The 27,379-nt window shown below is 45.9% G+C and overlaps 1 protein-coding gene across 7 annotated transcripts in view; it reads right to left on the reverse strand.

The window, feature by feature from the left end:
- Positions 1 to 27,379, reverse strand: part of LOC119168574 (neurofibromin 1) — a 237,568-nt gene that overhangs the window by 78,966 nt on the left and 131,223 nt on the right. For 4 of the 7 annotated variants that reach the window (XM_075890501.1, XM_075890503.1, XM_075890499.1 and 1 more), the window contains 9 exons: positions 25,665 to 25,795; positions 23,788 to 23,962; positions 22,846 to 23,115; positions 17,584 to 17,751; positions 16,395 to 16,518; positions 6,516 to 6,818; positions 3,695 to 3,796; positions 1,891 to 2,028; positions 1,074 to 1,254 (listed from right to left, as the gene is read on the reverse strand). In XM_075890501.1, the coding sequence (XP_075746616.1) occupies positions 1,074 to 1,254; positions 1,891 to 2,028; positions 3,695 to 3,796; positions 6,516 to 6,818; positions 16,395 to 16,518; positions 17,584 to 17,751; positions 22,846 to 23,115; positions 23,788 to 23,962; positions 25,665 to 25,795 (1,592 nt within the window). The remainder of the gene's footprint in view (positions 1 to 1,073; positions 1,255 to 1,890; positions 2,029 to 3,694; positions 3,797 to 6,515; positions 6,819 to 16,394; positions 16,519 to 17,583; positions 17,752 to 22,845; positions 23,116 to 23,787; positions 23,963 to 25,664; positions 25,796 to 27,379) is intronic. The other 3 variants (XM_075890506.1, XM_075890504.1, XM_075890502.1) reach the window with 1 other exon arrangement.

Consider the following 27,379-nt stretch of genomic DNA (forward strand, 5'->3'; position numbering starts at 1 on the left):
ATTGACCAACATTGACCACATTGACCACATCAAGTGCTCCTAAAATGCTGTGAGTTAACAGTGACAGTTTTTTGTGCATTGGCATCGGACATCTATCCATTTATGGCCAACAGCATTACAGGTAGTGAGCCAAGGCAGCGTGCTAAAGTGTGTACTGCAGTGCCTTTTCCAGATGCCCACCTACACCTTTTGTGCATCACCATTGTAAAAGCATAAAGTCAGTGAGTCCTCATCAAGATGCGGCTCAGCCTGAAACAGTGTGGGCTCGTATGCCCGGCTCATTTGAGTGTGGATGTATCATGCCTGCTGAAAAGTGCCAACTGTATCGAAATTCGTACATGGTAACAAAGGCCATTAGTCTTCAAACTTTCAGACTTCAAAACCCCAGTAGACTCCCGCTGATGTCAAGGGCTGGTTACTGCACGCGTCTTACGAAGGCATACCGGGAGACTTGCCTCATGGTGGCCATAGTGCAGCGCACCTGGCGTCACTTGGCAATTGTTTACAAAACTTCATATTTAGAAACACAAATCCTTGGGTATCTGTAGAAGTATAAAGAGTGTTTTCATAATTTTTAGTGCTCAATAGTGGCCTATCTGCGACCATATGAATATTACATGCAGCTTGTGCGCCCGACCAACGTAGTCACTTCCATTTGATCAAGTGTCACTTCCAATCACAAAAACAGCTGTTATGTGTTGCTCTAGCTTGAAACCGACGAGGCTTCATTATGGACACAAAATTATAACAGCTCTGTTGCTGTTCCTGCCATTCGTGCAACGATACCGGTGGATTCCACAGTTTGAGAAGGAGCATTGAAAACTACACGCTTGGCTTGTGCCGCACGGCCCCTTTAAACAGTAGCTTAGGGCATACGAGGCAAGTTCCGAAGACATTAAAGCATCACTCGATGCCTTTCTTGGCAAGTAAAAACAAGCACAAAAGCTCACAGACCTGGCTTCAACGAGTGTGGCTTTGCCGTGGTTTCAACTATGTCCCCTGGCCTCCGTTAGAGGCGATTTTTTAGTGTTATTGCACCACTAGCACACTAAGGCAACACAAGGAGACCGCACCAGCAGTCTCCAGCAGCTGCCCTTCGATCTTCAGGTCGAAGGTGGCGGTGAGTGCGCACAGGAGGTTGTATGCAGCCGTCCTCAGGTTGGGGTCCGAGCTGCCCAGGTTGAGCAGGGCCATGTTGAGCAGCGTGCCTGGAACGTCCTTGGGTCGAATCTTGGTGTGCACCGTCACTGAATCCTGTTGCAAAACCGCACAGGGGGATTCAGCGAGAACTCCTTCTCTCAAAGCCACTGATAAACAAGTGGGTAGATCCAGGTGGGAAACTAACTGAAGGTTCAGTTACAACGTTAGTTAAAGTAAGAAAGTGCCTTTGATTTGAACACAGCAGCTTATAACTGTATGATGTTAAAAGCAAAGGAATTAAAAGTGCGGGTAGTCATTGGGACTTTTAAGTAGCACCGATTTGAAAATTTAGAAGTCAGGACAAACAAACCATTGGTCAGTTATTAAACATTTCAATACCATTCTAAAACCATCATGCAATTGATGTCAACTCCTCATACAGCATAAAACAAAGCAATAGTTCACAAGAGCAGTACAGATTACTAGCAAACATTTGGCAAGCTTTAGCCCGATGCTGAGTCCTTCAACATGATATCGAAATAGAAAAGAACAACACAAGTAATGGCATTATATTACGCAAGCCATATTGTACTTTGAAACTTATATTATATACTTATATTATAAACTTATATTATTGCCCAAAACCTGCCATCCCAGTTACAAATGCCAAAAAAGAAAATGACACATCTAGGTTTACAGAAAAGAGAATAACAATACATAATTGTGCAAAGGCATTCAGCCAGTGCTCACAGGTTGTGAAAGTTCCCAGCGGGTGCGTATGTGGATGATGGCCTGGACGATGCTGTCACAGTCGTTGTGGATGAAGGACAGCGGGCCACTCTCGTTGGCAATGGTCAGTGTGAACTGGTTGTCGTCCACCAAGCACACCTGCGTGATAGAATCATGCATAATGGCAATGTCACAGCCGCTACTAGTAGGCAGTGAACCAGACTGATTGCAAGTGACAGTGACGAAATCATGGGAAGTTCGAGAGGTCTTTTCGGGCCTCCCATAGCGAGCCTACAAATTATCTCAATGTTGCGATGCAACCAAATCAAAACAGTGCACAGAAATGATGATTATAAAGTGTGCAAATGTGGGCATGAGCGACCAGCAGTGAACGAATGGCATCTGCATCAGATCTCACCAGCACAAACCAGGGTGCCCTGGTGTGCTGGTTTGTGGCACCCCTGTGCCATCAGTGTGATTTGTCAACCGTGGTTTAAGACAAATGAGTAGGCTTGTGCAAACACTCAACTTTAGGTTCGAAGCAAATAGTTATTTTGGTCTAATAATTCCGAATCAAATGGTATGTATGACATATAAAGAAAGGGAATATTTATCATAATCTAGTAACCAGCACAATATTTTTTTTATTGCCAAATGGGCTCTACCCGAATGACCATTTTTTGTTGTTGTTGTTCAAAGGAAGTCGAAACAACGAGTAGTAGCGGGATTTGAGTTTCGGTAGGATGCGAGTGATAACCCGTAGAATAGGTCACATTTTAAATTTTATTATACTTATAGCATATAAGCTGTCATAACAAGCTATTAGGCTTAATAAAATAATAAATTGATTTGAGGGTAACATGTTTATATAAAAGGGCCCTGCAACACTTTTTCAAGAAGCCATAAAGCCACTAAAGAAGCTTATTGCCTCACGAATTTACCCCTGCAAAATATTTATCGCCAGTCCAGTACGAGCAAAGTTCTGAAGATTTGTCGCACGCTGCGATTTAATTTTCCCTTCTTGTCCCGACAAGAGAGCTGGAAGCTAAGCAGGGAGAGATGACACAGGGAAAGGAAGAACGTCACGCATGCCTCATAGCCTTGAACACCTTTTCTCTTTTAGTTTTTCTTCGAATACACGGCCTTTCAGCGCGATCGCGCATATACGCGTGAGAAAGTGGTGGCCTCTCGCGGCGGCCCCAGTAACAATCGAGCGCGCCATGCTCAAATTAGCCAATGGCTGTGACAAGTGATTTTTTAGCTTATAGTGTCATTTGCTGAGGGAAGAGAGCAATTTTTAGCTTTGAAAATTCGTTGTGAATTGTAGGCCACGTGCTGTGCTATAATATTTGGCTCGTGTGTTGTCAGGAGCCTCTACTACCGATCGGCAGTGTTTTCTGACCATGCTCAGTAAGTGTTGCAGGACCCCCTTAAATTTGAGAGGGTGCTTCACAGCAGAGTGGATTTCCCCTGAATAGGTTCTTTCTCGGCTTATCACTTCTACGCTGCAGTGAAATCATCTTTACAAGTGGTTACATGCAGATTAATATACATCTATTTGTTCATTGTGAATACTTTGAATGCCACATACTCCAGTGAACACAAGGCACTATTCTTGTTTTCTTACATTCACAAACTGCAGCCTTCAAGAGGCAAACCGTGATGGCGACCCTCACTGACTGTCTCTGCCTTGCTAACACATGGAAAGGCAAGCGAGTTACAACTCTAAAGAAAATAAATGCGACTATGTTTGAATCGTTGACATCCATCTCTGTCACTGCGTCTGCAACTGTGCCTTTCAAGCAAGCCACTTATCATCACGCACCTCCTCAATCTCGGAGGCGTAGTAGACGTCATTGAGGAGCACTGAGTGGCTGAGCACCTTTGTCTTCTCAGCAGAGGTCACTTGAATAGCTGTGGGGCCAACCTGCACAGTGGAGAGGATGTTGTCACACACCGGAAAAAGCACAACCAGGAGTTCATTCTGGGAGTGTCCAACCACCCCACATAAGGTATCAATGTGCATAAGATACACACTATAATAATGAGAACTGACAGACCATAATGCCAATTTGCTTGGCGTCACCGTCTATTAGTTCTCATTATTACAGTGCATCTAACAAAGAAAATAACCCCATTAAGGGACCCACTACCAACATTTGCGGTACTCGTTTCCTTGAGTGCAACGGAAAGCTTACCGATCTGAGCTTCTAGTCATGGAATAGTAACACGAAAAACACTGTAGAACATTATATAATAAGAATTTTTCTATTTGCGGCGATTATGCAGTCCAGGGAACAAACGGGGGTTAAGGACATCATAGTTGAAATCAAGAAGAGGAAATGGACATGGGCCGGGCATGTAGCACGTAGACAGGATAACCGCTGATCATTAAGTGTTACTAACTGGATTCCCAGAGAAGGCAAGCGGGTTAGGGGGAGACAGAAGGTTAGGTGGGCAGATGAGATTGAGAAGTATGCGGGCATAAATTGGCAGCAGCAAGCACAGGACCGGGTTAACTGGCAGAATGTGGGAGAGGTCTTTGTCCTGCAGTGGACGTAGTCAAGATGATGATGATGATGATGCAGTCTTAACGAGACATGCTGCAAACAGTGTATGTGATTGCGATAGCGATTATACACCAGTGTAACGCCAGCAGTGTTGAAAAATGAAACCCTAAGTACAGACACGTAATGTTGTGTTTGTCGAGCCCACAGTTCAGCGACCACTGCTTTCTTGTGTGCTAAACTATTTTACAGGAGTTACAGCCCTTTCCCAGGGCTTCTTATGCAAGTACTTTTGACTGTGCACAGGACTTTTTTCTGACTTAAGCCAAGTCGAGCTAAGCCAAGTCTTCGAAAACGAAACGACGCGTTTACACGTAATCAACAATTCACACATGGTACTTCACGCGCTGCCGTAGTTGGATGGCTTCGATATGTCATCGCTTGACAACTTAAGCGGGTTAAAGGAACGAATTTTGGCTCACATGCGTGCGCGAAATTCGGACCCCTATCAAGTAGCGCCAGAGCGAGATGCTTCAACGAACGACAGCGGTAGCAATGAAACCGACAGACCACCACCAGCAGCACACATGAGTGATATCAATTTTTCATGCAGCAGTAGGTCTAGGGCATTTCGCGTGCCGAAGCGATCGCATTCACAAACTGGCGTGCTTCTTCCAACGCAACATGAATTGAGCTGCTCTGGAAACGCTGCCCAGCCGCATGCATGCGCAACTGCACTTGTTTCCCTGCAGAGGCCATGAAAGCAGCGCCAATTTTCACGCTCTACTTCTTTAACCTTGTAATGTGAACAGAAGCAAACAAAAATGAACAATGACCTACATAGTCAAAATTTAAGTCGTTATTCTGGTGCGCTTTAGATAATCACAGCAAAGTTATTAGGACTTCATATTTGTTGTTCATAGCTCTTGTGCTAGGGGCGCGACATGCCGGTTTTGGTTACTTTTAAACGTGATTTAAATATACAAATCCTACTCAGATCGCGAAAAGTATGCTGTCACCTGTCACCACAATTCACGCTCTTTTCCTTTCTACCGGAATCTAATCACCCGTTCTGGCCAGTTGTGGGTCTCTTTAAATTTACACTTCTGTCCTTCATGTACATTAAATATTTTAATTAAATATTTTAAAACGGTAACACTCCTTTTCCTGAAATGGCTCTATCATGCATTACATTTATAAAATACCAGGCATGTGCAAATATTCAAACGAATATTTCGGTATTAGAATTTGCTGCAAACAAATTTATATCATTCTAAATGTCTATGTATATGAACGAACTAATAGACATACATAAACTGCATGTAACTTTTTGTAAAAGTGATTTCACTGTAGCAAAGGGGTGCTACACCGTGAATACACATTTAGGAGAAATAGAACTGCCACGAAGCTTGAATTCAAGGTTAAATGAACAGATCCATTGGAGGAACTTCGTTATTCTCTTTGTGAAAAGCACAAGACCTCTCTAGCACAAGAAGTAACCTTCTTGCAAACATTTTATGCCAGGAAATTCTGAAAACAGAATAATTGAATAATATGTGGGTTTTATAGTCCCAAAAACACCATATGATTATGAGAGACGTTGTAGTGGAGGGCGCCGGAAATTTCGACCACCTGGGTTTATTTAACGTGCACCCAAATCTGAGCACATGTGCATACAGCATTTTTGCCTCTATGGAAAATGCAGTCACCGAAGCCGGGATTCGATCCCGCAACCTGTGGGTCAGCAGCCAAGTACCTTAGCCACTAGACCACGGTGGCGGGGCCTGAAAACAAAATAGACCCATTTAAGTTTGCTTAGTGAAGGTATCAAATGACGTACTAATTCTTACCAACTCCATCAAGACATCTTTACTGCAGAGGACACTCTCTTCCAAACCGATTAAAAAAAGGTTGAGGGGGTCTTCTGAGTATATTATTACAGGCAAGAACAGAAAACTGTTCCTCTTCTCTAGGTTGTTTTTAAAAAGGGTGCTGAAAAGTATGCTGTGGTGATTCCACTCCCCTATGCCACAGCTGCATGTTGTTGCTGAGGCAGCATGCAGAGTGTTGATGGGGTGCTTTTGTCAGTGCAGCCAGGAAACCCTTTCTCGTCAATAGCAAATGTCCGACAATGCTGACCTTGATGGCAACCTTGGTGTCCTTATGAGAGAGCTTGAGTGCGTTGTTGAACACCTTGAGGTCCTCGTCCAAGGCGAGGGTAGCACCTGGCAGTCGCTGCTGCTCAGGCTCGATGTACTCGTGCAGCCGCTGCGGGGTGTCCATGAACACCAGCTTGCGGTTGCCCTTGAGGGGCGCCAGGATGCGGTCATGGTACTTCGTGTACTCGCGCACCCACGAGTTACAGTTGTAGACGTACGCGGCCTGGACTTTCTCGTACGCCACCTCTGGCAGCACGACAAACCACTTCTGCAGAAACTCCGTCTGGGGGTAGGAGAGTGGTCAAAAGTGGCGGCAGTCAAAATATTAGACCGACCAAGCAACAATAGTGACCAAGCAGACAGCCTCAACATGCACAGAAGCCATTAAAGAAAGACGCTTGGTAGCAGCAATGTTTCAGCGCAGCAACATGTTGCCCTGTCACTCAATGATAACAAAGTGAGCCAACTACAGCGACACGCACACTCATCCAACTCAGGCGTGATTGTGAAACAGTTGGTATGCATAAAAAAGTGACACTAAAACTACAAAAGCCCAGAATCGTAATTCAAGGCTTGTTTTTCTGGGACCACGTCAAATGTGCCAGAGTTTACTAATTCATTTATTTATCTGTGCCTTCTTGTGGCTTTTATAAGTTGAACCAAATGCTTTTTCACATTCCTTAAAAAGCGTATTGGCCCTCTTTAGAAAAACAAACTACTACACAGAAACATTGCTGCACGGCAGATGTCTTGTTTTATTATAATTTGTTAACACCGATACGGGCATGGACTGAACGCAAAGTACAACAAGCTTTTGTACAGTACAAGTACAACAAAACCAACACAAAAAAAAACAAATGTGTCGCTCTAGTAAGCACCACCTGAAATACCCTCAGCAAGGCCTTTTCCTAGAAGAAAGGCTTGAAGGTGTCCTGACATGTATCAGTGCTTCATTAAGGGGAGACGCGGGTCGAAAAGTCGCGGTTTTCCGGAAAATTTTCGCTTTTTTTTTTTTGGCTGTATTGGCATCCTTGGACTATAATCTATTACTTCTGAAAATATCAAGCTGAAATTCGCACGAGAAATTATCAAAAAATGCTTCCAAGTGGGCAGCGGTGACGCGAGAAATGCGCGAAAGTCGCGAAAAACGGCGAAGTTCGCGTCGTCCTGTCGCGAAATCGACGCATTGGCCGCCGTTTGCAATCGTGCACGCATGCTGCGAAGGCCGTATCCTTCATAATCCACTAGTAGCCAGTCTCGTGCCTTCACGCAGAATAAACAAAAAACGAGAAAAACAACGCGTACGTCACGCGTTTTGAATATCGCGCACACAGCACGAGGCCGCCATTGGACGGCGGTGCGCTCCACGCTCCTCCCCCTCCAATCTCTCCGGCAAAAGAGCGAAGCCTCGGACGTCGTGATCGAGTTTTTCTGTGTTTCTCTGGATTTTTGCGTCATGGCAAGCCCGAAGAAGTGCAGTTCAGATAATCTAAAGTTCAGAACTCGCCACAAGTATCGAGGGAAACGGCGTCGGACGCTTCGCAAAGCGACAGCAAACGACGATGTCGCCCCCGACCAACGCCCCGACGCTCCGACTTCGGATAGGCCTAACACCGTCACCGAACCCTGCGACAGTGGTTGTGAAATAGCTGCTGCCGTGGAATTCGTCAGTGCATCCCAAAGAAAGATTGGATTCTTCGAGAGTGAACGTAGACCGGTAGATGCTGCTACTGCGAACATGCTGCTTTGCGAAATCGATGCGCTGACGGCACTTGTGGCGGGTGCGCAATGCCCAACCTGCCGCGAACGGAAGCTCGGCATGCGAGAGGCAGCTGGAAAGCGCAAAGGACTTTCGGCATTCCTCGAACTGTGCTGTCAAAATTCTGATTGCCCTGAATCTGCACTTTCGTTCACGCACACGTCGAGACGTACTGCTTCGGCCGGGGACCAAGGAACGAGCGCTCGTTTTGACAGCGGCAGCTCGCGTGACAGCTTTGCTGTAAACGTGAAGGCAGTTCTGGCAGCACGCGCTATAGGCGCAGGCCACGACCAACTTTCACGATTTTGTGCGATTCTTGGTCTTCCGAGCCCGATGCATCACATCCAAGACATTCAACGGCATTTGCAAGAAGCTCCATGGTGCGGCGATGACGGCAGTGATCAGAAACTTGCACCAGGCACGAAACATCACGAAGGACGCATTCGGCGGCAGAGATGTGCCAGTCATGTTTGATGGCACCTGGCAGAAAAGAGGTCATAAAAGCCACAATGGAGTGGGCACAGTCGTGTCCCTGGACACGGGGCTCTGCCTCGATTTTGAAGTTCTTTCGAACTACTGCCATGCTTGCAGTATACACAGGGACCTTGGGGAGGATGAAGAGATATGGCGAGCTTTTCATCTTCCAGTTTGCCAAAAAAACACTGACTGCTCATCCCATGCAATGGAACCTGCGGCAGCTGTCAATATATGGCAGAGGACCTCGTCTTATGAAACTCCACTGCGATTCACCAGCTTCCTAAGTGATGGTGACAGCAAGGCCTACACTGCAGTCTGCGAGGCAAATGTATACTGTGACACCCCCATTGACAAAGAAGAGTGCACGAACCACGTTGCAAAGCGCTTGGGAACTGCCCTACGAAAATTGGCAACGCCACTGCCACGAGGCGAAAAACTGAAAGATGCGACAATAATAAAACTACAAACATATTACAAGATCGCCATCACGAGCAACAAGGACAGTGTCCGAAATATGTACACTGCCATATGGGCATCGTATTTTCATTGCTGCTTCAGTGATGGTGCCAGTAGCCACAACTTTTGCCCCGCGGGACCAAATTCGTGGTGCAAGCACAAGCGTGCGGAAGCACTGGGGGAGCCTGCACCACGCCACACCCCACTGTTGACGAAGGCTCAAGGATTGGCAATTATGCCTATCTACAAGCGCCTTACAGAGGAGAAACTCCTTATTCGGTGCCTTCATGGCAAGACACAGAATGCAGCTGAATCGCTGAACAGCAAGATATGGCTGCTATGTCCAAAAACAAAGTTCGCCTCCAGAAAAACTGTGGAGACAGCCACCGCTCTTGCTGTACTCTGGTACAACAAAGGCCACAGGGGCTTTGAAGAAGTGCTCGAAGGCATTGGAATTCCCCCCTCACAAGATCTGGCCACACATGGTGACCACTGTGACGTCATGCGCATCAGGAAGATGAACCTGAAGCAAACTGCAGAAGCGAGGGCACACCCTCGCAACACAGCGAAGAGAGCTCGTGTTGAGGACACTGACCGCAAGAGCCGTGAAGGACCAAGCTATGGTGCAGGGGACTTCTAGACACTTGCAGTGCATTCAAGGCAAGGTACTTTTCATTGTGCCCCAATTTGATGCAAAAAGAATGATTTTCTAATAAATGCCAACTTTGCGAACTTTCAAACTTGTTTTTCTCATTTTCATTTTTTCTGACAGTTTCACGTTTTCCGGGCAGCCTTTTAGAAACTTATATTCATTGTATAGTAACGAAACTTGGCACACATATTCTTCAACACATGCAGAATGCAAATATCTACTCTAAATTGCAATGCCTACCAGCATTAGTTGTGAAAATATTAGCTTATTGTTTCAAGGGAGATTGAAAATAATAAGTCATTCAATACAATTTTTTTTTTCTTGGTTCCAATATTTCTGTGACATATCTATATAAATATTTGCACTTTTCAATCTACCAAGAGTCAAATAAGATCAGACACAGTGCTTTTACTGAAAGTTTAGTACATAAAAGAGTGCCCGCAAAAAATGTAACTTTTTGCTATTGTTTATGGCAGAACTCAATAATTATAGCAGCTACACAAAAAATGATTGCATATTTCAAATCTGCATGAAAAACTATACTAATAACAAACTTTTCAAGTCTCTATTACTAGAAATAAAAAAAAAACTTTTTCGAGGAGCGTCTCCCCTTAAGCCTTTCTTCAAAAAATTTCCAACCATCTTTAAAAACAGTGAAATTAGTTCATTTCAGCTTTCACCTGCCGTACGTTCGTCTTCCTTTCACTCTATTAGCGGCTGTGAAAGCCGCGTAAAAGGGCGCGGTTGTGGTTTTCCCCATTCTTTTCACCTTTTTTGAATGCCCATCTTCCTTTTGCTTTCGTCGCGCAGCGGCGTCCAAAGGATTTTGTTTAGGGAAGGCTAACCTGAGTAGCATCTTAGCTGAGGAGGGGGGGGGGGAAGGGCTCATTAGGATGTAATGTAATGTAATCTGATTTAATGCTTCATTATTAGGACTTACACGAAAGTGCATCTCAATCCCGTTACGGGAGTTTGTACAATTATGCGCATAACTGTCTGAACTCGCAGTCGTGCATCCACAACCCGCGGATGCAGCTCCATGAGCGTCTTCTCAAGCATGTCACCTCCGCATACAATATGACGTACCAGCCATCGAAGATGCGTGCACTTTCTCGAACACAGAACTATTGGACACAGAACGCACTCCAAAAGGGAGCAAAAACTGAGGAAGGAGGAGGCGCCAGCCTCCTTCTCCGTGCACGACGCTAAGGCACACAGGGCATACGAACGGCGGCGCCGGGCGCCGAGACGGTGTTGGCACCGACCGCCAGCCACATGGTATGTGCGACGTAATACGGCGGCTTCACCACGAAAAACAATCGAAAAGCGCTTCACAGGAGTCCAATGACATGCCTTTGAAATGCCAACTTTTCTTCTGCTCCTAGCTTTCAAAAGGGGTCAGTTTAACACCTCAGAAGAGTCAGCTAGGGTGCCGTGGCCCTCTCTTCACTCTTTTTTCCTGGAGTGCACGTGATGTCCGCGATTGTATCGCACAGCTATTTGAAATGTCGCAAAGCGCGTAGCTTTATCGCTCGGAGAAAAGCTAAAGATCATCGAAGAAGCCGAGAAGCGGCATGGAGCCACAAAAGCAAGTATTGCCCGGGAGCTAAAGATAGCGAAGTCTTCATTGAAGACTATTTTGGCTAACAAGGCTTCGATTCTTCAGAACGCAATCAAGTTCGGACTGAAGCGGAAGAATGCGAAAGAAGGCAAACACGAAAATTTGGAGAAAGTGCTGGTGAAGTGGCTGCTTCAATTGTGAATATCTGCCATCAATATTGGCGGTGCCATCCTCTGAGAAAAGGCCGACCTTGTGGCATTGCGCCTGGGCATCAACGATATCAAGACATCAAACGGGTGGCTGGATCACTTTAAAATGCGCAATAATATCGTCTTCAGCCGCTCCTGTGGAAAAAGCTCCTCCGTAGACGTTTGCAGAGTGCAAAAGTGGAAAGGGTCACTGCCGGACTTGATTGCTAAATACAGGCTTTGCGACGTTTTAAACGCAGATGAAAGTGGCCTATTTTACCACATGCAGCTCGAGCAGACCCTTACTTTAAAGGGTAACAGTTGTCATGGAGGGAAGCGCAGTAAAGAGAGCTTGACGGCCATGTTCTGTGTTAACGAGGACGGTTCTTAAAAGTTGCCGGTGCTCGTAATAGAAAAATTTGGCAAGCCACGGTGCTTCAGGAATTTGCAGACGCTGCCTTGCAGGTACGACTTCAACGAAAAGGCGTGGATGATGTCCGCTATATCCAAGTTCCTACAGCAGTTAGACAACAAAATGGGTGCGAAGGCGAGAAAAATTCTTTCTGTGGATAATGTGCCATGCCACCCACCCGACACGACCTGCCTACGGAACACCAAGGTTGTGTTTCTCCCGCCAAACTGCACAAGCCGTCTGCCGCCCCTGGATGCCCGAATCATCAAGTGCGTGAAGCAGGGCTACAGAAAGCGGCTTGTGCAGCGTCGGCTAGCGGCAATGGAGCGCAGCGAGGAGGAAAGGAGATTTCCTTGCTCAACGCTATGCACATGATCGCCAGTTCGTGGAGCGCAGTGTCGCAAACCAGAATTGCTAACTTATTTAAGCATTATGGCTTCGTGCGAGAGGCTTTCTCCACTGCTCGCGACTCCACATCCTCGATGGACGAGGATTCAAGCACCATCGACGACGACTTCAAGCGTTTGAACCCGCCTACAACGTTCGTTGATTTCGTGGAGGCTGACGACAAGATTGCCACCTGCGGTGAACTGTCGCTGGACGAAGCAGTCGCGGAAGAACTTCTCGGTGGTGACGCTGCTGCGACCTCGGACGAGGACGACGCTGCTGCTGCAGATTCTGCCATCCCTACGTCATTTGCCGATATGCTACGGCGCATAGATGGCATCAGGAGCTACGTATGTACACGCGACGCCACAGAGGATGTGCTTTTGGAGATTTCCAAGCTTCAAGGGAAGCTTTTGCAGATGGGCTCAAAGAAAGTGCAGAAGAGACTTACGGATTTTTTGTCAAGTGTGTGCCATGTTTTGCTACGGCTGTTAAGTATTACGCGATCGGATTGCAATGCACTCAAAGTTTGTTTTAATGAATCATAACTATTACATGTGCGGCAGTGTTCTTTTCACTTTGTTTTAGAGCCCTGTAGAGTTTGTTGGTAGTATGCGTTAAGGTTTCTCGCTAATTCGCTTGCTAAACGTTTTTTTTTGTGGGCGTAAATTTCTATGTTTGGATTTTACGACGCCCGCATTTGACGACGATTTTGCACAGCCCCAAGAAAGTCGTAAAATCGGGATTCCACTAAATTTTAGGAGACTCTTTAGTATTAAGCACACACATACACACTGTAAAGTAAGCAGTTGCAGCCTAGAAGAAAGCAAGACCACTTGTCAAAACATTGGCTCCAGCGGCACCCTGTGTTCCAGAATCTGTACAGTGGCACTAAGCCAAACGTGCTGCCGAAGACACAGTTGAAGATGTTTATTGAGGCTAGACTGCTGACGATCAGCTGAACTTGTGAATCCTTCGAAGGCTGCCATCTTTTTCTGCCGAGGCCAAACTTGTGCTGAAGGCATGGCTACTGGCCTGCCAGCTTCTCCAACCAAAAATGCAAAAGGTACTTTAGGGTATGATTAAGCATCGTCCACACTCCGAGTCAATTGGCTCAGTTGTGTCAACTGGTAGGCATTGCAAGCCAAAAAGTGGATAAATGGGCAGCAAATACATGCTCTAAAGGGTGTCAAGGATTCCTCCCGAGTATGTTTTATGTAATGTTTGTACTGAACATGACTGCCCTGCTGTGAAGCTTTCAAAATATTATTCACCATTATGGAATGCAAATAAATTTCTGCAGTGGGAACCATCCACACATCACGTCTTGCTCACATCTTGCTCATTTTCCTCCACAGCATGCACTGCATTCAATTCAGATTCAATGACCTGTTTAAGTACATTTGTGAAAGGGCCACTCACCAGGCCCCATAACAAATTTTAGTTAGACCATGGAAGTTGTTGTGTGTCCGATGAGGAGCATCAAGCTGCAAAACTTTTTTTCAATCGGTGCATTACAAGCTGAGAAAACTGGTTTTTTGAAGTGGCGCGAAACGAGGATGAGAGGAGGCGAGCTCGAAACCCTTGCTGCTCCCCCGCGTAACCTTTGCAAGCCAAATCTCTTCCCTACCCTATTCGGTATGCGACCAAGAGGTCACGTGCTCATGACGTGCCCGAACAAGCCGAACCCCCGAGCACGCGAACAGCGTATTTTTGTTTACCAGCAGTATTTTGTGCTCTACTGCCCGTTTCTGAAAGATGGTTTGGAAACGCTGGCTTAGACACGGTAGAATAGATTAGAACAATGTGTGAGCGAACCCGAAGGAGTGTTACTTTCGCTTCGGCTATCATCTGTTTGATGTGCTGACCCCGGGAACATGAACGCATGCGAAACGCCGGATCATTAGCGCTGCATCTCGTTGCAATTCACAGTAAAAAATGGAAAAAGGACACGCACATTCCCTTATTGTGTCTCATTATTGATCTCAAGTTTTATTAATCCCTTCAAGCAACAAATGACATAAACTACGCATGTCGTGTTAAAAAATTTTCCCAATGTCATGTGTTACTATTGGCAACGTCAGAGCGCAGTTGCCTACGTAGAGGACCAATGCCACTGCGCTGTCGTGCACGTAGGGCAATTCATACGTGCACGTCATGCCCTCCTTCTCTGGGCACGCGCCCGCGAAAGGAAAGCAGCATTCATTTTGAAATTTGGCCCCATTCCGTGGCATGTAGCATAGCAAATTTTAGCAGACGTCCCCATGACACCCCTTCTACGCATTGCGCTTGTCAGCTCAAAATTTTCAAACTTGGTGAGGGGCCCTTTAAAACAACACTACATTGTCAGCCCAAATACTTCTGATGATGCAGCTATCGAGTGCCAGTAAGGGAAGCACAGTCGTGAAGGTGCGGCGTGGCGCAACATTTCACATACCAAATGTGGGACGTGAATAAGATGTCGATATACAGTTGAACCCCTTTATAAGAGATGATATACCATACTTACTTGCGTAATGAACCCACCTTTTTTTCAAAAATGTTGACGCCAATTTTGGGAGAGGGTTCATTACGCGAAAAAAAAAGCCACAAGAGTTGTAACAGCGAAAATTTCACGTGACGACTTTGCTTATTCTGGCCCAAAAAGTGTGCGAAAAATCTTTTTTGTAGCCAGAAGCTCTTTTTGTTTCCTCCCGAAACGAAAGTGCACGAATCGACGCCGAAGTGTCGTCCAGCCCCTCAGTTCCCATACGACAGCGCATGCTATTTATAACCCGCCGTGTACCTAGCGTAACAGCCAAATGCGCCCTGCACAGCAGGTGTCCCAAAAAAGTTTGCAATGACAAATCAGAAATCAGAAAACAAAAATGCAGCATCGGATGGTGGCACAGAAACGTTGCGGTAGATGCCACGGGTGCATGACGCGCTGTCATCGTGGTTACGCTTTCCATGGCCTCTGAAGACGGCGGGCGCGTGGTGTGTTTTGATGCTGCGTGCCCTCCATTCAGGAGGCCACGTGCTTTGTTTTTGGCTTGTTTTTGTGCCGCTGTGCTTGCGTGGCACTATCGGCAAAGAGGTTTCTCCTGCATTCGACAGATGACCTTTTGCCACAAGAGGCGCGACACTTTCAAATTTTTATTGACAGCGTCTGTGCTCGCGCTGCCTGCAACTATTCAGGATGGTTGCTAAACTATATTCTGACTTTCACTGCATTGTTATTTTGTGACATAATGTCTTGATTTAACATTGTTTCGATCGTCGATCGCACTGATTATCATACCAAAATAAAATGAACATATACATTAAAAACAGTTTTTTTTTTCAAGGGCCAAGGTGTGGAATGGTTCATTATGCGAGTGGGCTCAATAGACGAGTAAATACGGTAAGAGACACCATTCTGCCTACAGTAAAATACAGGTTGACCAGAAAGAGCATACGAGTTACCCTGCTTATTAGAGACATCTCATATAAAAAGCAAGAATTGTTGCTCTGAGCATGGCTCGTATAAGGGGGTTCAACTGTACCTGAAATTGAGTGCTACACTTTTGTATAGGATTTTTAAAAATTGTTCAAATCAGTAATTAGTTTGATATACCTGAGAAGAACTGCTTTGCAAACCAATTTATTGCACATCAGCTGCTCCAGTCAGAGGAACACATCAGGACAAACAGTGCCTAAGAATTTAATGCATACGAATAGAAATGTTGATAGTAGCTAGCCTATTCTTAACTGACAGACATGGAGCCATGCAACGGTTACAATAACTTCTGAGAACACACAAAACAAAGGCTGTGCAATGCACATCTGTCTGCTTCTTATCAGTTTCAACAACATCTTGAGCAGCTCACCTTTCTTCACACACCGAACATTAACCGACGACCTCAAGACACCTATGAAGCATATTTGATACACCCACATTTTGCTTGTGCTCAGTCAGACTGGATTTTCTTCAATTTTCCACACTCACCCTAAACCGGTTGTCAGCACAGGTGTGCGTAAAGTCGACGATGAGCTCAAACGGCTTGTGGCAGAAGGGTTTCAAAGTGAGAATGACGTGGTAGATGAGCAGGTCGCCATTGGTCTCGCCAATTCTGAAACCAAGATGCTTCATTCACACAGGCAGGCTTGCAAGGAGTCGGGCAGTAAGCTGGCACAATTATGCTCTTTTGAAAGCTGTACATAATAGTAGTACAACATGATAACTACACCAGCTCACCTTATAGATCACATACAAGCAACAAACAAATGGTTTGACAATTGTGCACTAGAAAACAAAGCGCAACCTGTACACCTTTTTCAAGTTGCGAACGAATAATAAACTTTTGTGTCAGGTGTACGGGGCAATAAGATCCAGTGCAATGAAAACTCCAAGACCAACTTAACCAACCTTGTGTACACTTTCTATGCTATGCAATGAATGAGGCCTGCATTTAGCTTGCCCACACAAGCCACTTGGGTCTATGCAGAACTGAGGCAAGACTTTGGCTTCTTGGGTACACAAGCCACACGTGCACCTTAGTCTATTGCTCTTCCTTATGCCTTAAACTTCCAGATAAATGCTCGGCAAGATTTTTTTCATTTTGTTTTGACTGCAATGTGGCCACTGCCGCCAGGTGTGATATGTGCAACATGAAAAAGTGCACAAAAAAGTAAAACTGCTTTCTTCCTCATTTTTTTCTCTTTTATTTAAGCTTGTGTTTTAAAATGACACCACGGTTTCGCAAACAACTATGCACTGGCTCACCCAATGCAGTACACTGTTAAGATGGTGTGTGATATAGCCAGCCACAGACTGCTAAGAATTCATGTTTGAATAATACAGTACAGGTTTTGTTAAGTTGTTCTGACAGCTAAGTGTTCTGTAAGATTGTTTCAAAGCCCACTAACAAAATAAAAAGAGCAGGCTCTTTCAGAATGTTTTCACACACACAAAAAACAGAGAAAGCCTTAGAGCTGGAAGCATACTTTGTCACGTGTTTCAATTTTGACCAGCAGTGACAAGCAATGAACGTTACAGTGAACGGCCCTGGTACTGAGCTTTTTGAATAAACCATCACCACTTCCTTTACTTGTGCAAGCATACAGAAAATCAACAGGAACAAGTGGAGACGCTCTAGGCAAGGACAAGAACACTCAACAAGGTGGCCACAACTCACTTGTATCTGCGGGCAATGTAGTAGAAGACGGGATTTCCGGCACGTGAGGTACCCGCCTGATAGAAGATGTTGAGCGACTTGATGGACTTGAACTCGTCCTTCTCGTGCATGTTGTGCTTGGACATTATCTCCTCGAACTTGGTGCTCGTCATGTCCATGCTGCTCCACCTGCGAGGGACGTTTTCAGTGATTAAAACCCCTGTCATTGTCAGATTAACATCTTTCAAAAGTTTACTCATTTTCTCTAATGTAAAAGGGCATGAAGGCTTTGGAATACAGTAGACTCTCAGTAAACCGAAATCTGTGAAACAGAACAGCTGCTTAAATGGAACAGGTTCTTCTGGCAAGATTGGTTCTGTTCCCATATTCTGCACCCTTGGCAATCTCTCAGTAAACGGAACACCTGTTAAACGGAACATATTTCCCTGGTCCCTTCACATTCCGTTTAATGAGTCTACTGTAACACATTTTATGAATGTGTGGCTTTCCACACACTCATGTAAAACAAACCAAACCCCACCTCCATATTGCTTTTTTTTGCTTTTTTGTCTTATTTTCGGCTTGCAGTGGCAGACGCATACTTGCCAAGTTTGGAGAAACGCAATCTGGGAGATCTACTCAATGGGGAGGAGGGAGGTATACAATATGTCGACTATGGGGGGGAGGTATTGCGATAGCAATTATATGAACACTGTCAGCATAATTCTGTGGTTGCCGTTGATCTGTACAGAGTCCAAACCGATAACATCGCTCACGCATCGTCTGTTTTACATGCGAGTAAAAGCACCCTAGCTAGGGACCAACTTGCCTGTAGCAGAGATGAAACGACCCGCCGGTCACCGTCGCACGAAGGGCACATGCAATAACATCGCTCCGCGTACGAGTCCTGTTGTCGCTTGCTTACAAGTTATTTTGTCGGGCAAGGGACCATAATACAGTCCTGCCGACCACTCGCCTTCCCTCAGCTGAACCTTCTCCGCTCATAGCCCGAGAAAACAGAGAGTGTCAGGCACTCTTTTCGGCAACCCTTGCGGGCTCCACCCCCTCGCTCACTTTTCTATACAGAGTCAAGAACTCCATGTTTCTGACAGAAGCGCTTTCTGTGCTATTTTTGCCACTGCTGCTGAAGCAAACCACCAACGAGTGCCTTGCAGGTGGGCTGTCGCAAGACCTCAACTCCTGTAACGTGACTACAGCAGTCACCATACGAAGAGAAATCTGAACAGTGAGCAGCTGCTTGCCATGCAAATATGCCACCACAAAATGTTTACTGTCAATTCGTTTGGGCTTATTACGTTTGGGCCGGCAATTCGTCTGGGCGGACACGATTGTGCATAAGCCGGTCTACAAGGAGCCTTTCAACCCCATCGGCGCCCAGTCTACAAGACACTGTCCGGTAGATGTTCCAGGAAGCAGTCGGGTCTCAACAAAAGCTTCGCGAGACAAGCCTTTTGTTGAACGGGCACGAACAGCAGGGGAACAGCGCCACTGTGGCTGGTCTCATTCAGACAACCTCCTGACTCAACTTTTGTCATCTTTGCGAGGCCATCTCAACGCACCGACAGCCTGGAAGCGTGGGAACGCGTCGAAGAAGCCGTTCACCGGGATCGAGCGTTTGGACTGCCTGAAGCTGAAAACAGCATGGACCGCTGCTGACGTTCGGGTTAGCAGCCATCTCCCCGGAGGAGCTCAACTTTCCCTCTCTGGACTCTACCTCCTCGCCCTGCGGTGCCTTCAAGGCGTGGGCCAGGTGCATGTTTGTATGGTGCGTTCCTGTTACGATTTAACCGTTTCGCCCAGCCGAGTAGTGCAATATCTGCACCCTTTCTGGTGGGTGAACCAAAAAAACTTCGTCCACTGCTTTGAGGCAAGAGTGATCACCACCTCCTTCAGACGGCGGCGACGGTGGGCTATAAAAGCCAAAGAATTTTTGTAAATAGTACTGAATCTTGAGCAGATTCATGAGCGATATCATGAACTGAATCTTTGTTATACATAATGTGGGATCTTATGGATCCCCGTATAGTTCCTATCTTTCTTCAATAATGTAAATAAACCTTCGTTCAGTCTCTCTTAACGGGCTCCTCACTGGCGAAGATCGGCTATGCGGACGACGGCGGGAAGCCAGCTACCCTAAAAAGAAGCCCGCCGTCCCTGCCATTGTCCTCGAGCCCTTAACAACTGGTGGCAGCGGTGGGATGCCATCATCACTTCCTTCCTACCCTTAACAGGCTTTAACCCTTTGTGCTCCAATGTTGGGCCCCTCCCATCAATGCAACACAACCACACCAGTCCATTGTCAGACACCAGAAGCTGGCAAAATGTAGCTGAAATACTTGGGCACATTATCAGGTGCAAAAATTAAGATTAGATAAGTTTTTCTTGCACAGATGATATTTCCTTTAAATGATTCTCAAAACTACTGAAATATTTTAGACCACAATGCTCATAAAGTGGGTAAAAGCTACAAACTATTAAGGGCTAAATCTCAAGAAGCAAAGAAGGAAAAAAACGTAAGCCGATTGTACAAGCGGTGAAAAACTCAACCAAGAATAGAGCTTGCGGCTGACCAAAATTATTAGCAAAATTTTAATTAGCATGGCATGAGATTTTACAACCCCGAACCACAATATGATTATGAGAAACACTGTAGTGGAGAGAGAGAGAGAGAGAAAACTTTATTTGCGCATAACACGGAGCATTCCAAATGGTCGGGCCCCTATTCCAGGGCTCCGCTGGCCCTAGCCATCATCTCTACCCGTTGGACCAGCCAGCGCTGATCAACAATGGCTGAGCTGGACAGCAGCGCCTCCCATTGTTCCTCTGTGTTGTTCATGTTGTGGTGTTCTTCATTCTGATGCGTACACTCCCACGTGATGTGAAACAGAGTTGGTGTGGCCCCACACCACGGACAAATATCTTTGTATGCTGTGGGGTAGAATACATGCAGCCTGTGTAAGTTCGTGTATGTGTTTGTTTAGATTCTGCGTAATGCCACCAATTCCATTGCTGTAAGTTTCTTATGCGGTGCTGGATACACTTTTCTATTGTCCCTGTAATACTGAAGAATTGCACCAAAGTTAGGGTCTAGGGGCGTTGGATCCTCTATTGCAGTGTGCAAGGAAGCTCGGTAATCTGTGAAGCCTCGAGCCGCCTCATCCGCAAACTGGTTCCCGGTGACGCCCTCGTGCCCTGGCGCCCAGATAATGGTTTGGGTGTATTCAATTGGGAAGTCCTTGTGAGCTTTGGTTAGAATTTGGAAGGCCTTCATACATATTTTACCTTTTTCGTAATTTCTACATGCAGCCTTCGAGTCTGTGATTATTGTCATTGGGGCTCTTCGCTCCCTGCCCTCCTTGATTGCCAGCGCGATCGCTATCTCCTCTGCTTCTGTGATAGAGGCTTGGGCTATGGAGGCACAACTTGTGACGTTTCCTTTTCGGTCTGTGACCACGGCCACCATGTTCTTTGCATTTGCCTGATATGGTGCAGCGTCAGTAAATCTCGCCGTATTCAGATATTTTGTCTGTTTATCTATGTAAACGGCTCTTGCTTTACGTCTTCCAGCATGTAAAACTGGGTCCATGTTCTTCGGTAGGGGGCATATTTTGTACCAGGCTCTGACTGAGCACGACAATTCCTTAGCTCTTCCATGTGCCTGTACTTGTTCGCCGAGGCCGATCCTCTGAAGAAGTTTTCTGCCGGTTGTCGTCTGTAGCAGGCGGTTAATCTGGGTGGTTACTTGTGCCTCAGCCAACTCATCAAATGTATTGTGACGTCCGAGCGCTAATAGCTTCGCAGTTGAAGTGCTTTGTGGTAGTCGCAGAGCCGCTTTATACGCCATCCTTATTATTTTGTCTGCTTTTTCTTTCTCCTCTGTATTCATGTTGTGGTAGGGTAGCGAGTATGTTAGTCTGCTGATGACTAAGCTCTTTACCAAATGAAGCATGTCTTGTTCTTTCAGTCCAGCACGATTGTTCGTTATTCGAACTATCATACGAACAATTTGTTGAGCTGTTCGTTTAAGCATATTCAGTGTGTGGAGACATCGCTGATTGGACTGTAACCACATCCCTAAGATCCGAACAGTTGTTTTCTCTGGTATAATATTGCCGTAAAGCTTGACCTCAAGGCGGAGGCTCGGGTCTGTCCTTTGTTTTTTACTCTTGGAGAACCGAATGAGTTCCGATTTGTCTGCTGAGCACTGAAGCCCCCTTTCTTTAGTGTAATCTTCGATGGTTTTAGCTGCCAGTTGAAGCCGCTCTTCTTTTTCCGCCAAGCTACTCTTGGCTGTCCATACAGTGATGTCATCCGCATAGAAGGAGTGTCGGATGTCGGGAATACCTTCCTGTTTTTGGGCTAGACCAATCATGGCTATGTTGAAAAGCGTAGGCAAGATCACAGCGCCTTGTGGTGTGCCTTTGCTCGGTGGGTGGAAGACATTGGATTCGTGTTCTCCTAATCTGATAACAGCAGTTCTTTTAGTAAGGAAGTTCTGTACATATTTGTACGTCCTTTGACCGCAGTTTGTCGCTGCTAGCCCATCTAATATGGCCTTATGGCTTACGTTGTCAAAAGCGCCTTTTATGTCGATGGCGGAGGGCTCTGGAAATTTAGACCACCTAGTATTTGCTAAATTAGCACGGTCTTAACTGCCACAGTTTCAATTAGCACAGTTTTAATTAGCAAGGTACTATCTCTTCTTGTTTCTTTTTAACTCTCTGCTGCATTCTTTTTTTTTCTCTTTCACTTATCTTTTCTATGCTTCTCTTTTGTTTTCTCCAGAAAGCATCCAATGAAGGTACCCCTACATTGTACACACATGAAGTCTACCTCAATGTATGTGCTGGTTATAAGCCTCATTATCTGCAAAATTGGTAGGTGATACAGGAAAATGGACAATAACTATACTTTTAAAATGTACACTGTCAAGAACACTATGTCCTTATTTGTAGTCAATCATCCATGCGGCATTCTTTCACACGTTGGGATAATGTCTCATCTTTATTAAGCTTGCATGAGTGAACCACACACTTCATTAGACCGAAAGCTCCCTATACTTCATGTTCAATGCAAGACTGTGAATTATACTGTGACTTAGATTATGAATTATATTACAGTCAATCCTAAGATGAACAGACAAAGGGGGCATGTGCCGACTGATCTATTGCATTGCTTGTGCTAGGTGTGACTTAGTTTTTTGGTCATTCAAAGTGGCAGAACGGAAAGCTTAAACAGTTCTACTGCTAATAAGTGACTCACTGTGAGTCCATGGGCTTATGCTCGGGTGGCCCCAGGTAGGCCAGCAGGGTGGCCATCTTGTCAAAGGGGCGCCTCCCGACTGCCTTGTGGTCCCGCGAACTCGACAGGTAGTCGCCGATCTTCTCCTGGTGGTTCCACAGCAGCCGGTGCAGTGCATGCACATTGGCATCGCTCACAAACGACATGCTGTGGCTGCCGGGCTCCACCGACTCACAGTCAGACGTGATCTGCATCACCCATCTGCAGCAACGGCACGTGCCCTGATAAGCACTGCCCCCCACAGTTGCCTTCAGCACAAGGGAGCTATGATTGGATGACTTTCACAGAGGAAGAACAGCACAGAGAGAAGGGAAGTGTTGACACAGTCCAAACCTGTTAATATTGAAGTTGCGTCCTTAGAGTGTACTTGAAAAGCACAAATGACAATGACGAAACAAACACATACAAAAGGACTTGTTTCTTTCATCTTTACCATTCATGTTTTATGGGCCAACTCGCCCAAATCAAAGTATTCTTGAAGTTGTATCTTCTGCAGAAATCCCCTCATCATAGCTGATATTTTTTGTTACAGCTGACACTCTTTACATGCTGACATTGGAGGAAATACATTTTATGTTTACTTCACCATCTGCTAAATTCATTACGCGAGTCCATTTTATGTATGTTTGTCTTCTTAAACCCACTAAGTATCTAGTTCTTCAAGTGGGCTCTTTGGGTGATGCTAATTTTTTGGCTATTTGGGTTACTGCCGTCATATTTCAGTGGTGTTCCAACTGCATATAGGTTCCCACACCAGGGAGCAAAATTTGCTGACAGCTAGCCCTTTCTGCTTTACCTGCAAATGCTTTCAAATGTACGCCCAATGCCCCTGACTGTCAAGGTCTAATAAACTCTCCAGCAGCATTCCAGGTAGACAAGTAGACAGCCAAAGGTGTTCCTGACCTGCGACCGGCTTCGAAGTTGGCCCGCAAGAAGTCGTTGAAGGGCAGCATGTGCTGCTCCTTGCTGAACTCCACGTGGTTGGCAATGTTCTGCAGGATCTTGGACATGAGCATCAGGCCCCTCTTGACGCGTGAGGATGGCTGCCGGTCCACTATGCCCATCTCGTATGGGGACACTGCAAAGACAGGAGAGCACACGAGTGAAGCATACATTCCACAAGACTGTCAGTAATATTGTCGCTCATGTCATCCTTGTAGATATTGCTGGAACAGCTGTAAAAGCAATTTTTGTTCTTTTATTGTCACAGCAATTATATGTACGCACATTATTGCCATCGCCGTCGCCGTTGCTGGCCTGTTTCACACAAAGTCCATGTTGATAAAAGCTTTCGCACATTGTACGTTCTACCTGCGGGTAACAGCATCCAAGTGGGGTTGACGAATGCGGCTTAAGCAGAGATCGAACGAGCTGGCCAATCTTTGTCACTTGGAGGGCGCATGTGATAACATCACCCCAACTGGGACATTTGGTGTTGGAGCAGCGAGAACACTGGCCGCCCGTCTTTAATGAGCATAAAATGCCATGAGGGCAGCAACTGCAAACCATTATTTCGAACAGATATTGAAAGATAGATTGAAAAAACTGATCAAAACATCGAAACTCTACTCGGAATACGCCACTGTTCTGATAAACAGAGTTTATTTCGGGCATATTTGAACAGTTGGCTGTATTTTTGGTGGATTATCAACGTGCGGTGGCTACACACAAGCGTAGGCCGTGACGTCACATTCTCCCAGGTGCGTGCAGAGTGCATGTGTAGCTGTCCTCCTCTTCCTTTTCTCCGCCTATCTTTTCATTTCACTCTCCCCCATCCACAAAAGCACTGATGCTTCACCTTAGCCGGGAGCATGGTTCGCCACCGCACTGGGATCTGAGTTGGCTGGAGACGTGAGCGACGTTGAACATTGTTGTAATGCCTGCTTCGAACAAGTGTAACGTCCTCAAACGTCACTTTTAGTCCACAGTGCCGCGGCATCAACCATTTCTGAAAAACTCACTGAATTCATTATGCTCCTCTAGTTTATGCCTAAAATGAAGATTGTACCTATTGATTTTCACACCCGATATTCCAATTTGGTCTAAAATTTTGGCGGCAAAAATTTAGTTCGGTATCCCTTTAAGTGGGGTTGCCGTCGTTATCTTGGCAGCCATCATCGGACAGCTCGCATGCCCTTCTATGGCTGCACTTCCAACACGAAGGGACTGTGTAAAAAGTGTTCCCGGAGTGGCCATATTCTCTTACACCGGCATTTTGTAGAGCTTTGCGAGATGGGATCTAAAAAAAGTTAGCTATCAGCCTCACTTTGTATAACATGACAATTTCTCGACAATTGCTCGCTATCGCACTTATTGCTCTGCCCTTGGGGTGAAACTCTGACTTTTTCAATAAACTAATATTCAAGTCTGCGTGTGCCTGTTTTCCTTCTCACACCATGTGCTATCTTGTCATTCTTTTTTACTGCTATGCATCTGTAAAAAATATGATTTTTAGGTCTGTAATAAAATGCGCATGCCAGACTTCAAGTGTCGCCCTTATTGTACAACAGTTCTTAAAGCACTATACCAGAATACCTGGCAGCTGCGGTTTACGTGAACAGTTTTAGAACCAGCACAAGACTAAGCAACGAATGCTCGTTATTGCCAGTTCAGTGAAATAGTTCTTGCTGCTCAAAAAGAACCTCAAGCCATGCTCAGAATTCAGGACTTACAAGTTATTGTGTGGTAATATTTCACATAGCAATAATTTCCAGCATTCTGTGCATTCTGGATATTTCTGTTCATAGGCAACCGAGGCAAAACAGAAGAGGGGCACTCACCGATGGCCGGGTTGATGAATCGCAGGAAGATGACGGTGCCCACAGCGCTGATGTTGTGCGGGAAGTTGGGGAAGCGCTTGTTGAGTACCTGGTACAGGCAGTGGCACATGCTGCGCAGCTGGGGAGGAAACCTGCACACATCGACAGCTCCCTCAGCCACTCATCTGGGACCCAGAGTGAAAAGTTGGTGAAGCTATGACAATGTACCGTATAAACCGGACTATAGGTCGAGTGGGAATATAGGTCGACCCCCCAAGTTTAGGTTACCGAAAAAGAAAAAAAAGGAAAACAACCCAAAACTGCCGAACCACATTTATTTGCGAATCGGGCGCACTCCATCCCGATCGTCGGAGCTCCCCTCTACCAACCATCGCAACTGTCGCATTGTCGTGCATTTGAAAATGATGAAGGGCGGAAGCTTTCTACCATCTGCCGTGCATGCCAGCATGACGGTGAAGCGCGAGTGCTCGTTGCCAGTGGATAACAGCTTCACATCCTTGGCGCTGTGCTGCATGATCGTGGTCGACGAAGGCATGTCAAACCACACGGGGGTCTCATCGGCGTTGCCAATCTGCCCCATCATGTAATCGTTCTGCTCCCGAAGCCGGTTTACGAAGCGCTGAAAGTTTACGAGCTTGTCCTCGAACTCCTCCGGCAACTTTTGACAGATGGATTTGCGCCGCTGGAGAGAAAATCCTTTGCGTCGCATGAATCGACGCACCCAAGAGTTCGGTGCATGAAACTCTTCTCCTGTGAGCACAGCTTCCCGAGCGAGTTCCACGGATTTCTTGCGAATGGTATCCACGGTCACTGGCAGCGAGCGCGCACGAACTTCCCGCACGAAGTCCGCTAGCTTATCCTCCAGCTGCGGATGAACGGCACTTCGTCCACGAAACAAGATTTTTCGAGGATTGCACATTTGCAGCTTCTCTTCTGCGCTCTCCAATAGCGCACGCTTTTTTCTGATACACCAAAGCGGCGCTGAGCAGCCATATTCCCGTTCGCTTCTGTGAACTTAACATCTAGTTTAAACGCAGCTGAGTACTGCCTCCTCGCACCCCTAGACGTATTCAGTGAACGAAAAAAAAAAAAAGGGCCACTAAAATGCAGCGCAATGTCAAGCGGAACGAAAACTCGGAACAGATCGGAAGCAAATCACCAACACAAAAAAAACAGACTGCGATTGGATTTGGATGTGGATATGGCCGCGTCTGGCTTCACAACCACATGCAAGCCATATGCGTCGCACTTTCGGCTAGACACCGCTATACAAGACGAGGGGCGACCTTAGCTTATTACTTTATTGAAAAAATCTCGACCTATATTTCGGTTTATATGGTACTGTCTTTGTTGGTTGTAGGCACTGTTCACCAACCAGAGAGCGCTACATAGCCATCACTGAGCAAGCGAGTGCCACTGACATTAACTACTAGAGCTATGAAGACAACAAGACAACATTAAAAGCTATATACACACCTCACTTCTCATTCATCACATGCACCAGGAAATGAGGGCATCTCATAGCAGGTGGTGTACACCTGCAACACTGCTAACACAGAAAAGTCCTTTCTTCCAATATGCTACCCAGCACTGATTTATTCATTGAATAAATTATAAACTTTCATAATACACGGTCTAAAAGTAACACCAAAGATTTGGAGCACTGGATTACTGTTGACCACATGAAGCTCTCTAACTCTAACCGGCACCTCAAT

Source organism: Rhipicephalus microplus, chromosome 3 (assembly GCF_043290135.1).
Source record: "Rhipicephalus microplus isolate Deutch F79 chromosome 3, USDA_Rmic, whole genome shotgun sequence".
In the NCBI taxonomy this organism is placed as follows: domain Eukaryota; kingdom Metazoa; phylum Arthropoda; class Arachnida; order Ixodida; family Ixodidae; genus Rhipicephalus; species Rhipicephalus microplus.